Source organism: Lampris incognitus, chromosome 13 (genome assembly GCF_029633865.1).
Source record: "Lampris incognitus isolate fLamInc1 chromosome 13, fLamInc1.hap2, whole genome shotgun sequence".
NCBI lineage: Eukaryota > Metazoa > Chordata > Actinopteri > Lampriformes > Lampridae > Lampris > Lampris incognitus.
The window spans coordinates 12,887,211-12,902,886 of NC_079223.1; the positions used below are offsets into that span (position 1 = coordinate 12,887,211).

The 15,676-nt window shown below is 44.1% G+C and overlaps 1 protein-coding gene across 1 annotated transcript in view; it reads left to right on the forward strand.

Moving 5' to 3' along the window:
* The window catches only part of LOC130123300 (spectrin beta chain, non-erythrocytic 1-like), a 118,835-nt gene that overhangs the window by 79,280 nt on the left and 23,879 nt on the right, over nucleotides 1–15,676 (forward strand). Inside the window, 10 exon segments of the mRNA XM_056292459.1 lie at nucleotides 244–334; nucleotides 898–1,044; nucleotides 2,501–2,764; nucleotides 4,226–4,450; nucleotides 5,142–5,231; nucleotides 5,456–5,734; nucleotides 8,112–8,242; nucleotides 9,161–9,365; nucleotides 9,770–10,144; nucleotides 10,971–11,057. Of these exon segments, the coding sequence (XP_056148434.1) occupies nucleotides 244–334; nucleotides 898–1,044; nucleotides 2,501–2,764; nucleotides 4,226–4,450; nucleotides 5,142–5,231; nucleotides 5,456–5,734; nucleotides 8,112–8,242; nucleotides 9,161–9,365; nucleotides 9,770–10,144; nucleotides 10,971–11,057 (1,894 nt within the window).

Here is a 15,676-nt window from a genome sequence, read left to right on the forward strand (position 1 = left end):
AAACCTCAATGGCTAAAACTTTTGGAAAATGGCATAAATCACTATAGACATGTTATTAGTGATTTCAAGTTCCTATTTTCATTGCACTGAATATAGAAAAATATGTATCGACCCCCATAACCTTTGCATACTTTCAAATTGCATTTGTATGTAAACATTCCTAGGTATCCAGATAAAGTTTTCTGAATATTTTCTAATTAAGTTAATTAACTTGAAACTGATGAGCGTCTCATCATTCTGTAGACATCAGAAGAACCGTGCTGCAGCCAGCGACCTTCTGTCAAGGCTAAAGGACAACAGAGACTTGCAGAAGCTCCTCCAGGACTGCCAGGAGGTAAGAACATCCACCTACTTTGGATGCTGTCCCCATCCTTATGAACAGGCACACTAACATCTGAAATCCTGCAAGTCATCTCTTAGAACGGTGGCAGAATGGCTTAATGGTTTGCACTTTTTGCTCACAGCTAATGGGTCCTGGGTTTGATCCAATCCCCGCTTCAAGGTGTTTGTATGTCCTCCAGCATTGAATTGATATCTCTTAAATTGCCAATGGATGTGAATGCTGTGTGAGTGATTGTGTGTCTGGGCTCTATGATGGACTGGGGGCCTGTCCAGGGTGTCTCACAGCCTTCCACCTAATGCATGCTGGGATAGATTCTAGTCCCCTGTGACCTGGAATAAGATTAAGCGGGTATTACGATTTAATGAATCGGTTAAATGGCTTCTCCCACCTAAATGCCCCATTTGCAGTACTTGCAGTTACACAGATTCAACAAAAGACCTGGTGTTTATTAAAGTGGATGATGTGTGAGTTATTAATTAATGAATAATTAACAAACTGTCTATAATATAATTTGAATAGTTGAAGTAATACCTGATCTGTGTGTGTCTCCAAAGCTGTCCCTGTGGATCAACGAAAAGATGCTGACGGCTCAGGACATGTCATACGATGAGGCCAGAAACCTCCACAGCAAGTGGCTCAAACATCAGGCCTTCATGGCTGAGCTGCAGTCCAACAAGGAGTGGCTGGACAAGATAGAGAAGGTACAGTGAAGGGGGGCGTTGTTGCCACCACTTTCTTTCTAGTTGAATTTTAATTGCATTGAATTTCTCTTCGAAACTTTGGACTCCTTACTAGTTTCAGATGTTTACACCAAGCGACCCCGTTCAACTTTTAAACTGTTCGGCTTCTTAGGGAAACGTGTGGGTGGATCCAGCTTTTTAAAATTCAGTATGCTTTTCAAAATATGTAACTGTTGACTTTTTGCCACATGAATGAATGGTGTGTTGTTACATTTGCAGTGACTCGTTTAACAGATGCTTTCATCCAAAGCAACTTACAACAGAGGCAGCCATTATCAGATAAATGGGAATGGTATCAACTGGCATCATAGCGGTCCCCCACAGGAATCCTATCATAGCCAAGAGTTGAGTGCATTTAATGTAGGTGCACCTTCCAGCATCAAGAATCAAAGTAAAATGCAGATGTACATTGCCACAAATTAGAAAACAAGCAAATTAAGCTGTCAAGTGCAAATAGCAATGGGCAGGATAGTAGACACCAATTGTAATGGCGTTTTAAGTAAGTACAGGCCCTATAGTAACACATTTGTTATATCATTGGTTGTTCAGGTTGTCAACACTAATCAGTCAGCACTCACATTTCCTCCAACAAAGGTACTTTTATTTGCTCGTTCTGGTTTGAATCACATGGGTTGTAATGCCTAAACACTAGCTTCAAATGGTTTTTTTTCCTCTTGTTTTTATTCAATATGATGATTTCATTTTGTCCTTAGAAGCTTTGTCCATCTTACTTGTGTTTGGCCATAAATAATTTTGAATAAAAAAAGAAAAAAAGAAAGCATGAAAAATTCAGAGGTGGAAAAGGGGAAAAATGACAGACTAGAATAAGCTGGGGGAAGAGAGGATGAAGTCTCTCTACCTGAACTGGAGTTTAATAACTGGTGGATGAATCCAGAGAGAGAATGAATGGAGACATTCCCACATTAAGTCTGGAATTGGGGGAAAAACTGGCAGGTGGGCTGCTGGGTAGAAACCACAATTTCAGAGTGGACTTAACGGCTTTCTTATTTAAAGTGTTTCTGAACGAGATACACTTCCCCTTAAGTCACCCTGGATAGAAGTGCACCCAAGACATCTGAAGTGTGAAATGTAAAAATGAAGACGAGGTACAGGAGGTCACATGGAAATGAAGTCAGGAAGGGACTGACGGCTTACATACCGTAAAAGCCTACCACGAATTAATAGACCTCTTTCTCTCTTTCCCTTCCTCTCAACCCCAATGCTGTCACCCTCTCTCGCCTGTCTGTTTCTCTCTCCTTCACCCTGACCCCGTTTCTCTCTTCTGCTCCCGTTCTCTTCACCCTTTCATTCATCTAAATGTCTCTCACTCTCACCATCACCCCCCCCCCTTGCTCTCGCTCTCACTCTCTCCGTCTTCCCCTCTTTCTCCCTTCCTTTCTTTTGCTCTCTCTGGCAGGACGGCATGGCGCTGATAGCTGAGAAACCAGAAACAGAATCCATGGTGAAGGAGAAGCTGGCATCTCTGAAAACGATGTGGGAGAATCTGGAGTCGACCACCCAGACCAAAGCCAAGTGTCTGTTTGACGCCAACAAGGCGGAGCTCTTCACCCAGAGCTGTGCCGACCTGGACAAGTGGCTGGCCAACTTGGACAGCCAGCTCCAGTCAGACGACTACGGGAAGGACCTCACCTCCGTCAACATCCTGCTCAAAAAGCAACAGGTGAGCACCGGCCTGGCAGGTTAACGTTAACCCCTCATCACAGTCCCAAATAAGCTTTGGACCAAGATAACAGCCTCTAACATTTAAAGCAGACATATTGTTAAATCATTTTGACCACAAAACTGCTGAAAAAACAGAGAAGCTTTTTTCACCCAAGCTAAAGAAGGCTACCTAGTTTAAATGTAGAGAGTGATGGGGCCTATACAGTCCCTGTCCCAGATAATGATGGTGGTCAAAAAACTTTTTTCTTATTTATATAATTTTCTCTGTTTCGTTGTTGGGATGATTGAATATGTTGAATTTATTTTCTGTTGCTTGGTTTTATACAATTTTTTGGTAAAATTTGCTTTTTGATAATTCCCATATAAACACATTAATGAGTGAAACCTTTATTACCCTGAAGGGAATTAGTTTTATAAACAGCATGAGTGGATAGAAAACACACCACATAAAGATGCAGGCACAGGTAGATAAATTGGCCCTATAAGAACAGAACAAATAAATGAATACCATCCATTCTGCAGTGCATATCAGAATCAGAAACACTTACTTGTCATTTCATTCCATGCACCTGCACACATGAAATGAAATGAAATATCGTTTTCTCCGGCCCACAGCAGTGCAACACAAAGACAAAAACATATTATATCCAAACTACAAGAACACATAATATCCAAACTATGAAAAAACTACAAAAACACATACATATATCCAACACATCACAAAAAAAAAAAAAAATAATTCCACTGCCCAAGAGAGCGAAAGCCAGGATGACTGTTGGAACTGCTGGTCTGCATGAGCTAGCAGTTAGCTTAGCCTGCCCCGCTTCCACATCCTGTCAGACCGCCCTCAGTGTTATCAGCGCTGCCGGTTTGCATGGGCTAGCAGTTAGCTTAGCCAGCCCTGTTTCCACGTCCTGTCAGACCGCCCTCAGTGTTATCGGCGCTGCCGGTGTGCATGGGCTGGCAGTTAGCTTAGCCTGCTCTGTTTCCACGTCCTGTCAGACCGCCCTCAGTGTTATCAGCGCTGCCGGTGTGCATGGGCTGGCAGTTAGCTTAGCCTGCCCTGTTTCCACGTCCTGTCAGATCGCTCTCGGTGTTTCCTCCTCGGGCGCAGCTCCAGGCAGGGCCGTGGTCCCTGGGCCCACCGGACGCAGCAGACCAGGCTCCCCCAGCCAATCCAACATATGACACCATTAAGTAAATCACTGAGTAAACTCGGGGTACGACAGATGTAGCAACATATATGACATAATTTGTTCAAAAACTATTCACTCTCGGATATAAAAGAGGCAAGTACCTGTTTTGTTCTGCTAGAAGGCATTTGATATCTACATCCAGATGGCAGCAGCCTGTATTTCACAAATAATGGCAATAATCTAATGGCATCAATGTTATTACTGCCATTGTTTTGGGACGGTCTCTAACGTAAGACATCCACTTGGTGATTTGTTTCTGCCAGATGTTGGAAAGCCAGGTGGACGTGCGACAGAAGGAGGTGGAGGAGCTGCAGGGCCAGGCCCAGGCCCTCAGCCAGGAGGGAAAGGACTCGGAGGAGGTGGATGGACAGAGGATCAGCGTGGAAAGGAAGTTCAATGCTCTCCAGGCGCCGCTGCAAATGAGACGCAACCACCTGATGGCCTCCCGCGAGATACACCAGTTCAACAGGGATGTGGAGGACGAGATCGTAAGTAGTGACCGGGGACAGACTGACTTTTTTGTTGTTGTTATATGTAGGTTTAAGGCTTGTAGTATAGAAAAGTAACAATGGGCTAGAAAACTTCTCATCTTATTAGTTTTGAGGTTTTCTATTCCGCATGCATTGATGGTGAGGAGGACAAATGTTGAAAAGAATCCCTTTTTAAACATTGGCCTTTTGTTTGGTATATCTGTTTCTGAAATATTGTTAGGAAAATATGGATTTAAACCTCAACCCACTTACTGTTGGGTGCTCATCACTGGAGTCTATTCTACGGTTTGTCTCATTTTATGCTAAAATAAAAATAATTGTGTGGATGGGGGTTGAAGAAATATTACATAGAAAGTGAAATACTATAACGTGTGATGAAAGATAACTTTATCTTACTTATTTACACCCATTATTAGATGCAGCAGTGACTAAACTAGTAAAAGTAGCTAAAATAATGGAAGAAATGTTGTAAAAACGGTTGAAAACGGGTGCAATAAGTTTTGACACCACCAGGGGTTTGATGTTGCTTACTGCATCAGCAAAATGAGACACAAATTTTAAGAAAAAATAAAATTTTGGAAGAGATTTAAATGAAAAAAATGTATTGGAAATATAAATATTAGTTGCTGTCAGAGGGAAGCCACACCACTGACCCGTGTATGTATGTATGTGTGTGTGTTATCTCTAGCTCTGGGTTGAGGAGAGGATGGCTCTGGCCACATCAACAGACCACGGACACAACCTACAAACTGTTCAGCTACTCATCAAAAAGAACCAGGTACCGGACAACACAACACACACACACAATTAAATCCAAATGACAAAATCGGTGACTATCTTCTCATGTTTTAACTACTGTGTCGGACAAAAAGTCATATATATATATATATATATACACACACACACACACACACACACACACACACACATATCTATCTATCTATCTATATGTCCCGCCCATGCCTGATGTTTAACTCCTTGGTCTCCTCTAACCTCTCCCAGACCTTACAGAAGGAGATCCAGGGCCACCAGCCACGAAACGATGACATCTTTGAGCGGAGCCAGCAGGTGCTGCGTGAGGACAGCCCCACGGCGGAGCTGATTCACCAGCGTCTCGACCAGCTCCAGTCGCTGTGGGAGCAAATCAAGAAGGAGACGGAGAAGCGACACACCCGCCTCAGCGAGGCCCACGAGGCCCAGCAGTACTACTTTGACGCCGCGGAGGCAGAGGCCTGGATGAGCGAACAGGAGCTCTACATGATGTCGGAGGAGAAGGCGAAGGTACGCAGAGGTCAGGGTTCAAGAATGGAGGGCGGGTGTGGGGCTGAGGCTGGGTGGAGGGGGGAAAGTTGCAGTCATGGGCAGATACAACCTGTGCTACAGGGACACTGCAAATTAGTGAACAAGGACCCAGTTTATCCAAATCAGAATATTTACATTTGTTGAAGCTAATTAGTTTTGATATTTTAGGGAATTTGACTTGATGCGTCGTTCATTTTGATAACAAAACTTAACACAGCATTTTAAAAATGTAAATAGTAAATGTAAAACAAAATGTAAGAGTAGTTAGAAGTATTACGAAATGTAAAATAATCTAAATATGTATTTAAGGCTGGTATTTTAAGTGTATGAGAGTTGATATTTCTCAGAATTTTTCAAATTCTTTTGTAATATAAAAACAAAGATTTCTTTAATTCTTATTACTATAAAAAAGAAGACGTAAGAAAGGATAAATGTTAACCTCCAACACTAAGATGCTTGACTAATAATAATTTCATTTGACAAACTTCAAGAAAAACAAATAGAAGGGTGAAGAACGACAGACTCAAACAGAAAGTAGACTTTCTTTAAGTGTCTCGTAACACCGATGTCCACAGTGAATCAGGATGTGATGGTAATGATGCAAAAGACCAAATAAGCGAGTCAGTATCTGTTTGTTTTACAAATCAGGAATTTCACCTCAATAACGTGAGTATTGTTATTTGAACTGTTGTCATTTCAAATGAAAAAAGCTCTGATAGTAACACCAAATATCAACTAAATTCCCCCAAAGAGTTGTACACTCACATTAAATGCATAAAATGTTTATTTGCTACAAAGAAATGCAACAAATTACAATGGAAATGCGTACGCTTGGTAAAAATGAATTGTGAATAGAGTTTAATCTTAATGTCATGTGGACAATGGCGGATGGTAACACGTAGAGGTGGACGAAGGAGGAAATAACCTTTTTTTGACAAATATATGAAAAAAGAAACATAACAGTAATATTAGACAGGAAACGTCCGGGTAGCGCAGCGGTCTATTCCGTTGCCTACCAACACGGGTATCGCCGGTTCGAATCCGCGTGTTACCTTGGGCTTGGTCGGGCGTCCCTACAGACATAATTGGCCGTGTCTGCGGGTGGGAAGCCGGATGTGGGTAAGTGTCCTGGTCACTGCACTAGCACCTCCTCTGGTTGGTTCGGGGGGGGGGGGAGCGTGATCCTCCCACGCACCATGCCCCCCCTGGTGAAACTCCTCACTATCAGGTGAAAAGAAGCGGCTGGCGATGCCACATGTATCGGAGGAGGCATGTGGTAGTCTGCAGCCCTCCTTGGATCGGCAGAGGGGGTGGAGCAGCGACCGGGATGGCTCGGAAGAGTGGGGTAAATGGACGGATGCAATTGGGAAATTAAAAAAAAAGAAGAAAAAAAAGACAGGAAACAGTAGGATAATGTAGCTATTAATGAAAATGTATCATATGTTTGAAGGTGTATAATCAAACATTATAAGATTGCCCATCAGTTAGTTGAACAAAAGGGCAACAAAAAGTTCATCTGACATGAATCCGTCCATCTTTCTCCTGCATGTCAACATGTGGACATGTGATGTGGGGTATGTAGGCCCACGTTCACTTCAACAGATATGACGGGAATATGCCTTAACGCATATTTCTTCATAAGCAAGGCTCATCTGTACACCTGAAGTGTAGCGCCGGTGCAGAAAACAGTAAAATCTCCATCAGGACAGAAGCTCCATCTACATACCACCAATATGCTGAACACCAGCTTACTGGTGGAGCTTTCAGTGCCAGACCCTCATCAGAAATGAAGCATATAATTTGGTAAATTATAGGCTTAAATCATGTAATGTTTTGGTCTTGACAATAAACGTCAGTAATGCTAATGCTAAGGAACAGCAACATTAGCTGAATATCTGATTGCTAACTTTTTTATGGTGTTATTACCCGAGCTGAAAACGCCTTGTTATTCGTTACATGGCAAATTGCCTCATAGATAAACGAGGATAAGTGGGTTTACCTCAAAGACTTGGGCCTGTCAATCAAATGAAGGGATGAGAGCGGCTGACCAAACTTCCACCAATAAAAAGATACTGTAAACCAATGCAGCTTTCAAAACATTTTAAAAAAAAAGGCTTTGCAGATGTTTTATGAGGCAGGAAATGCAGTCAGTATATTTCCGAGACCTTGGTTACAAAACTTTAAATATAAAGAATAAATAGTTGTTTACAAGGAAACTCTGTTGCCTTACCTGCCGGGTTGTTCTCAAATATGGATGCCTTTCAAAATGGTCGAAGCTAAATAAGCAAGAATCTACAACGGATTCCTCCATTTATATTACTCACTCTCTCTCTCTCTCTCTCTCTCTCTCTCTCAGGATGAGCAGAGCTCGGTAGCCATGCTGAAGAAGCATCAGATCTTGGAGCAGGCGGTGGAAGACTATGCTGAGACAGTCCACCAGCTGTCTCACACCAGCCGGGGACTGGTGGCTGCAGGACACCCTGAGAGGTACGGGGGAAGGGTCAAAGGTTACGGCCCACATAGGCTGGATGTTTAAGGTTGTATGGATGTTTAAGGTTGTCTGGTCGGTCGAGGTGCCTGTTCAGGGTGGGAGGGGGAACTGGGGCGAATAGCATCTCACACCAGCTGGGGGCTGGTGCCCTGAGAGGTAAGGGGGAAGGGTCCCAATTGGCCGTGTCTGTGGGTGGGAAGCTGGATGTGGGTATGTCCTGGTCGCTGCATTAGTGCCTCCTCTGGTCGGTCGGGGCGCCTATTCGGGGGGGGGGACTGGGGGGGAATAGCTGTCTCACACCAGCTGGGGACTGGTGGCTGCAGGACACCCTGAGAGGTAAGGGGGAAGGGTCAAAGGTTACGGCCCGTATAGGCTGGATGTTTAAGGTTGTATGTATAAATCCTGTCCTCAGAGCCACGTCAGTCAACCTTGATCAACGTTATCTCAGTCGGCACCAATCAGCAACCCCTTATGATATTTGTTGGTCATATTGTGCTTCAGGAGATCTGAAATATTACTCACTGTGAGCCTTTAAATCCTTTCTATGCGTCCCTGCCTGTAGACATAATGTGAGGAGGGAAGCCAGGGTGTAACTTCTCTCCCTCTCGCTCCCCTTTTCCTCTTCCCTGTCACTCTTTTCCCCTTCTTTCCCTCACCTTCCCCTTACATTCTGTCTCCCCTCTCCCTCCTCTTCTTTTGCTCTTTCCCTCCACCCTCCTCATTTCTTCTCTTATCCTGATATCGCTACACATCTCCTCTTTGTTGTCCTCTTTTTCCTCTCTTCTTCTCCCATCACTCCTCCTGTCCACTCTACAATCTAATCTTCCCCCGGCTCCTTTCATCTGTTTCCCCGTCTTGCCCTCCTGTCACATCTCCTCCTCTCCTGTCCGCCTCCTCTTTCCTGTCCGGTCCAGTGAGCGGATCGGCATGCGTCAGTCGCAGGTTGATAAACTGTACGCGGGGCTGAAGGACCTGTCGGAGGAGCGGAGGGGGAAGTTGGATGAGCGGTTCCGTCTCTTCCAGCTCAACAGGGAGGTGGACGACCTGGAGCAGTGGATAGCTGAGAGAGAGGTGGTGGCCGGATCCCACGAGCTGGGACAGGACTACGAACATGTCACGGTCAGTCAGTAGGGCCCACATAGACACATGGTGTGATGTAGTTTACAACCAGTCACATCCGCAAGCAGTACCCCAACTTAATAATAGTTAATTAACAGTTTACACACCTGGGTAAGTGGGTAAAGAAAAAGAGTGAATCAATTATTCAGTTGTACCAAGTCCATTAATATATGGGAATGTTTTACAAGAAATGTTGTGCAAGCATAGCAAAACCTAAAGTGACTAACAACATCGAGAATGAACCCACCAGGATCCTCTGAGGTTTTCGTTCTGGCATTTCATGTATTCTGATCATGTCCTCAAGGTATTCATGGAAAATGTCTCCTATACACCCTCCATTTTTCTCTATCAATCGGCCTCCTTTATCGATTATTTATGCCTCTGTCCTCCGTCTCGATCCCCAGATGCTGCAGGAGCGCTTCAAAGAGTTTGCCCGTGACACAGGGAACATCGGCCAGGAGCGCGTCGATACGGTCAACCGTCTGGCAGATGAGCTGATAAACACGGGCCACGGCGACGCCGCCACCATTGCCGAATGGAAGGACGGGCTGAACGAGGCGTGGGCTGACCTGCTGGAGCTAATCGACACCCGCACCCAAATCCTGGCTGCCTCCTATGAGCTCCACAAATTCTACCACGATGCCAAGGAGATTCTGGCCCGCATCATGGACAAGCACAAGAAACTTCCAGAAGAGGTGGGGAGGGACCAGAACACAGTGGAGACGCTGCAGAGGATGCACACCACCTTTGAACATGACATCCAGGCTCTGGGCACACAGGTAGAGAGACATGGCCCCGATCGAGGTGTTGAAATGCTGTATTTTATGTTGTGGTCCTTTATAAGCGTGTTCTAATGGATTCGTGGTTAGCTTTGTTGCCTGACAGCAAGAAGGTCCTGTGTTGAGTCCCAGCCCGGCTCCGTTACATCAGGAGTTCTTCAGGCTTCTGCGTCATTAAGGTCGCTTTCTCACCTAATAGTCTTGGACCGGGTGGTTCGATTTCTCTTCATAGTCTTCATTAGAATGAAGTGGGGTGTCCGGGTAGCGTAGCGGTTTATTCCGTTGCCTACCAACACGGGGATCGCCGGTTCGAATCCCCGTGTTAACTCCGGCTTGGTCGGGCGTCCCTACAGACACAATTGGCCATGTCTGCGGGTGGGAAGCCGGATGTGGTTATGTGTCCTAGTTGCTGCATTAGCACCTCCTCTGGTCGGTTGGGGCGCCTGTTCAGGGGGGAGGGGGTATGTGGTAGTCTACAGCCCTCCCCGGATCGGCAGAGGGGGTGGAGCAGCAACCAGCTTGGCTCAGAAGAGTGGGGCAATTGGCCAGATACAATTAGGGAGAAAGGGGGGGGGGTGAAGTGGACCATATTCTGTAAACAAGATTAATGAGCCTGCTAATGCCTTTTGTTTATTGCTCAGAAATTATTATTATTATGTTTAATGCAATGCAATTAGAGCGGTTATCCTTCTTTGATATGCTAACTGATATCAAAGGCGACCGCAGCAGAGTTCAATTCATCTGAACTGAACATGGCAGAGGTGAAAATGCTGGAGGAGAAGCTTTCAGTCTGACATTTTTAACTCTCTCCCTCCCTCCCTCCCAGGTGAGGCAGCTGCAGGAGGATGCGGTCCGTCTCCAGTCGGCCTACGCGGGAGACAAAGCTGATGACATTCAGAAGAGGGAGGGAGAGGTGAGCCGTGGCATCACACTACAGTAGTAAATGTACACACTGTCAAGACTGGGCTCACTTCACTCCCAGTTTAATCACTATGGAGAGGAAATACTACCCGGCGATAACATCCTAGACTGTTGTTGATTCAGTGTTTCTCAGAAAACTAAGAAATAAGACAGAAATTCAGTATTTACCCATTGGAAATTAATTTTGGTTTTGTATCCAAGACAAAAGCAACTTTCAACTGAAAAACATAACCCCGAACTTCCCTGTAGGCACCCTGATAAACTCTGTGTGGTAAACGGTTTTCATTATTTGAATTTTTTCATGGTAATACTCTTCCTTAATTGACTGGAAAAACTACTGGTTTATTTTCCAGTCAGTGGTGTAGATGAAGCCACAAATGGAGCAAAGTTTGGAGAACATTTTTTTGAAGTAAAGTTGGCGAGGTTAAGACTGCTGGATGGGACTGTAAAGGGGTTTGGGATGACGGGCGGACATGAGACTATATCCAAGACTTGATAAGTGGCCTCAGTTATCAGGGGAAACGTAACCCAGACGTACGTCGGGCCTTCAGCGTTAACAGATTTTTATCGTTGTTGTGATCAAATGCGAGTCCCAAAATAAACTACTCCACATGAAAAAAAAATTAATTGCAATTCATCAAGATGTTGAAATTAAATTATTTTGTTTTTCATGTCATCGAGGCTGGAATGGCTATTAAGATATACCGTGTTCAGCTGAATAAATGAAATTATTGTTTTGGTCATAAGCACGCAGCCCTGACACAAGGAACAGACAGCAAAGCTGTCATAAGCACTTACAGGGCATGGTCAAAACCAGCAGCCAGTCAGCACAGCACTGTTAGCACCTTCCTTCATCTGCCTGTCTAGCGGTGTTAATTTTCCTATCCCTGCTCCTATAGACCTTACATTAACGGATCTGGTACTTAAATGTGGTGCTTTTTTGTCACGGGTTAATTTAGTTTTTTTCTTTCTCGTCGTCAACACAGAGAGGTCAGGGTCAGTTTTATTCAAGGCTCGGCATTTTCAGTTTTTACCGATTTTCACCGAAAAATACCCAGATTTTTTTGAATGGAGCAGATTGGCTAAACTGATTTTCTCTCGGATTTTATGTTTCCACGGATTCAAAAGTTGTTCCTGTTCGTGTGAGGTTATGTAACAGTGTCCTCTTGTGGCAAAATTCGGCATGCTGGATGGCTTTGAAAAATTAAAACCGAAAACGCTGAGCCTTGGTTATATTACAGCACCCCTCCCTAGCAATAATAATGATGATGATGATAATCATAAAACCTTATTTCATTTAGACCCTTCTGAGCACCCAAGGCCACCTTACAAGTGAACTGAACAAACATGAGAATTAGATTTGTGTTACTGCACATTAGCAAACAGCAATGGCATAACAACACTGTGAAAGGAACAACCGTAAAAACACAGAACAGCGTAAAGACGCAGTAAAATCTTGTGGGGAAAACCCAGATAGTAATGGGAGCGAACCAGCACGTGTCTGCTGCGGGGGATGGAGGAGAGATGTTTGGAGTCGTATGTTAAAGTGGAGGGATGACTTGTTGGTTTTCCTTTTGGACCTGGGAGCTTGGACCTGGACCTGCTTCCTTGGGTGGAAAGGTGGTCTTCCTACTCCACGATGGGATGTCCTGTGTTTCTTCTCAGTCAAACCAGTAACAGTTTTCTGGGAAAAAAAACAAACAAAAAACAAAACTATAGTCGCACAGCTGAGAAAAATAATCTATACGAATTGTACTAGATATGGTGCTGACCAGTATAAAAGTTTTATTGTTTACTCATCTGTTTGTGGGGATGTATATGAGGACATATTTATATGATCACATAAAATTGGCAAGGGGTGTATGACAACATAATTTAAGTTTAAACAGATTACTAACTGTGAGTCTCTACCTAGAAAAGATCATCTAAGATCTACATAACTAAAAGTAAGGAAGTTGAGAGATTTATGAAATAAGAATTATCTGTAGAGTTAAAAAAAAAGTCCAACACTAAGTTCTCATTGACTCACCTACTAACATTAAGATCTGTCTCATCACCTTCATCTCAAGACGCTTGCATTTACAGTGGGACCAGTGTCTTCTGGGAAAGTGTAATTTACCCCTCCGCAGGGTTTAAGTGTTAACCCATTAGCTTAACAAGCATTATTATCCTCCATGTGCCGTGACACTCCCTCTCTAAACCTTCTTTGAAGCTCCACTTTATTAGCATTATGGATGCTTATGTGTACTGTAAATGGCAGAATCCAAAATGGGGTTTAAAGGGGTGTTCCACCAGAATCCATCTTTCAGTCGCTATTCTTAGCAAGTCAGTTCCTTAAAAAAAAATATTTTGAGTTTTTCACCTCCCAAAACCAATAAAAGGTGCAGCCTATGACATTTTTATTGCTAGACCTAGTTTAAAGAAAGAAAGAAAAAAATATATAGCGTTTACATATATATATATATATATATATAAATCCAGTGAGTCAAGTAAATTCTTTATGAGACAGCCTGTTTCATGCCGTAAGCAATCATCAGCTGTCAATCTTTCCCTACCTTTGATGCTTTCCCTTTTTGTTGATACTTTCCCTACCGTTGAGTGTTTCTTTTAACAGTTTTATATATTATATATGTGTGTGTATGTATGTATGGACAGACTAAACACCTTTCGAAACAAAATAAAAGCTTACTATGTTTAAGACAGGAAAGGGAAACCCACCAAGAAAGTTTTAATTTAACTTTCTCGAGCAGTGCAACTCAGTTAGAAGATGTCATCGTAAGGATGTACCCTACACCTTAAAACTCAGGTTGTAATGTCTGCTTGTGAAGAATTGCTACCGAAAGCTGCTTTTGGTGGAATACCCCTGTCGGACCAACAAGCATTTTGTACAACGAAGGGCCACAACGTGGGTCGGTTATTAGTAATGAGCGTTGAGTGTTTTTGATGGCCTTGTGTTTTGACCATACCCTGTATATCCATTTCCCTGCATATCCTCCCACCTCCACCCAGAAGAGAAAGGGCGAGGTGAGATCGTACTCCTCTGTTAACCAAAAGCATCGGCTTGGCATCCGTGATGCATTTGATTTGTTTTTAGCGTTATGACTGAAGTGGTTAATTTCAGTTGTCATGTGGTTCAGTTGTGTCTTAGCGTTAGTCACCGGCCTGGTCATTTGCAAATGCTTTGTGTGTTTCTGTCTAAACTGCCAGGCTGTGTGGGGTATGGTGCTCAAGACCAAGCAGGGAAACGCCAGAAATTTAAACGATAGTAAACATTTAAATCGATTTAATTTAGTTTTATTTTTGGGCTTGCCACTGTGACCAAAGCTAACAGGATTTCACTGATGCTGTAAATCCCACCCGTCTGGTACTTTGGGTAGGTTAGAACAAACAAACACTAATTTGCAAATGCTGTTTGACCCAGGTCTGGTTAGTCAATGAAACCTCAGGACATTTTAGTTTTATCTTTTGTCACGCTCATTTTAGCATCCTTGCCATGTCTTCATTGCGCTAAACAAAGTACTGCAACCAAGCCTTTCTGTTAGCACTGCCCTAAACCTAGCTGCTTCTTCTTAGCTGGCTTACCATCAGCGCTGGCGCCCTCTCCTGCAGCAATGTTTGCATCGACATGGTAAACATTGTGCCGGTGTCGGACAGACGTGCGGATGGTAAATGTTCATGTCATGCTTAGCTTTCAGTATTTTGAGTCTGCAGTGTCGCGTCTGAAGAGACACGATGCGGTGGGGTCAGAAACGCTGTGCCGTGACTGTGCATTGACACCACCAGCAGTCTGAGAGAGCAGGAGGCTCGAGTCTTTCAGCCGGACAACCAGAGGAAAGTTGTCTGCATCGCACACTTTAACAGCCAGTCATGTGCAAGTGTGGATGTTCGTCTCGCTTTTAATGACCCAGACCGCTTTACAGTCAACAAACTCTCGAATCATCCATGTGATGAATAGAATAGCCGTGACAGTGTGGTTGCTTGTGGTGTGAACGCACAATTTCATCCGGCCCCCGCACACAAATACAGAAACCTGCATCTGCCCTTCTAGTACTTTTATCTTCAAGAACAGTTTCACGATTTTGAAAGTCAAAAATCCAACTTGGTTCAGACGTCAGTATCCTGTTCTCAGTTCAGCGTTGTTTGTCCCGGTGACGTCAGAGAGCCATGACATCTCTGTGTTGTTGCTCTGAGAGGTGATTCGTGTCAGCTGACAAGTTCACCAAAAATTAAATTCTGTTTTGAAATGTTATGTATTTATCCATATATTTTGTCTTTTGTTTTTTTTGTTTTTTCCACGAGCAGTGCTTGTTTTGGGTTTTGTTTTTGTTCCCCCACCCCCCCACCCCTTTTCTTCCTAATTGTACTTGGCCAATGACCCCACTCTTCCGGGCCGTCCCGGTCGCTGCTCCACCCCCTCTGCCGATCCGGGGAGGGCTGCAGACTACCACATGCCTCCTCCCATACATGTGGAGTCGCCAGCCGCTTCCTTTCACCTGACAGTGGGGAGTTTCACCAGGGGGATATAGGATCACACTATTCCCCCCAGTTCCCCCTCCCCCCTGAACAGGCGCCCCTACCAACCAGAGGAGGCGCTAGTGCAGCGACCAGGAC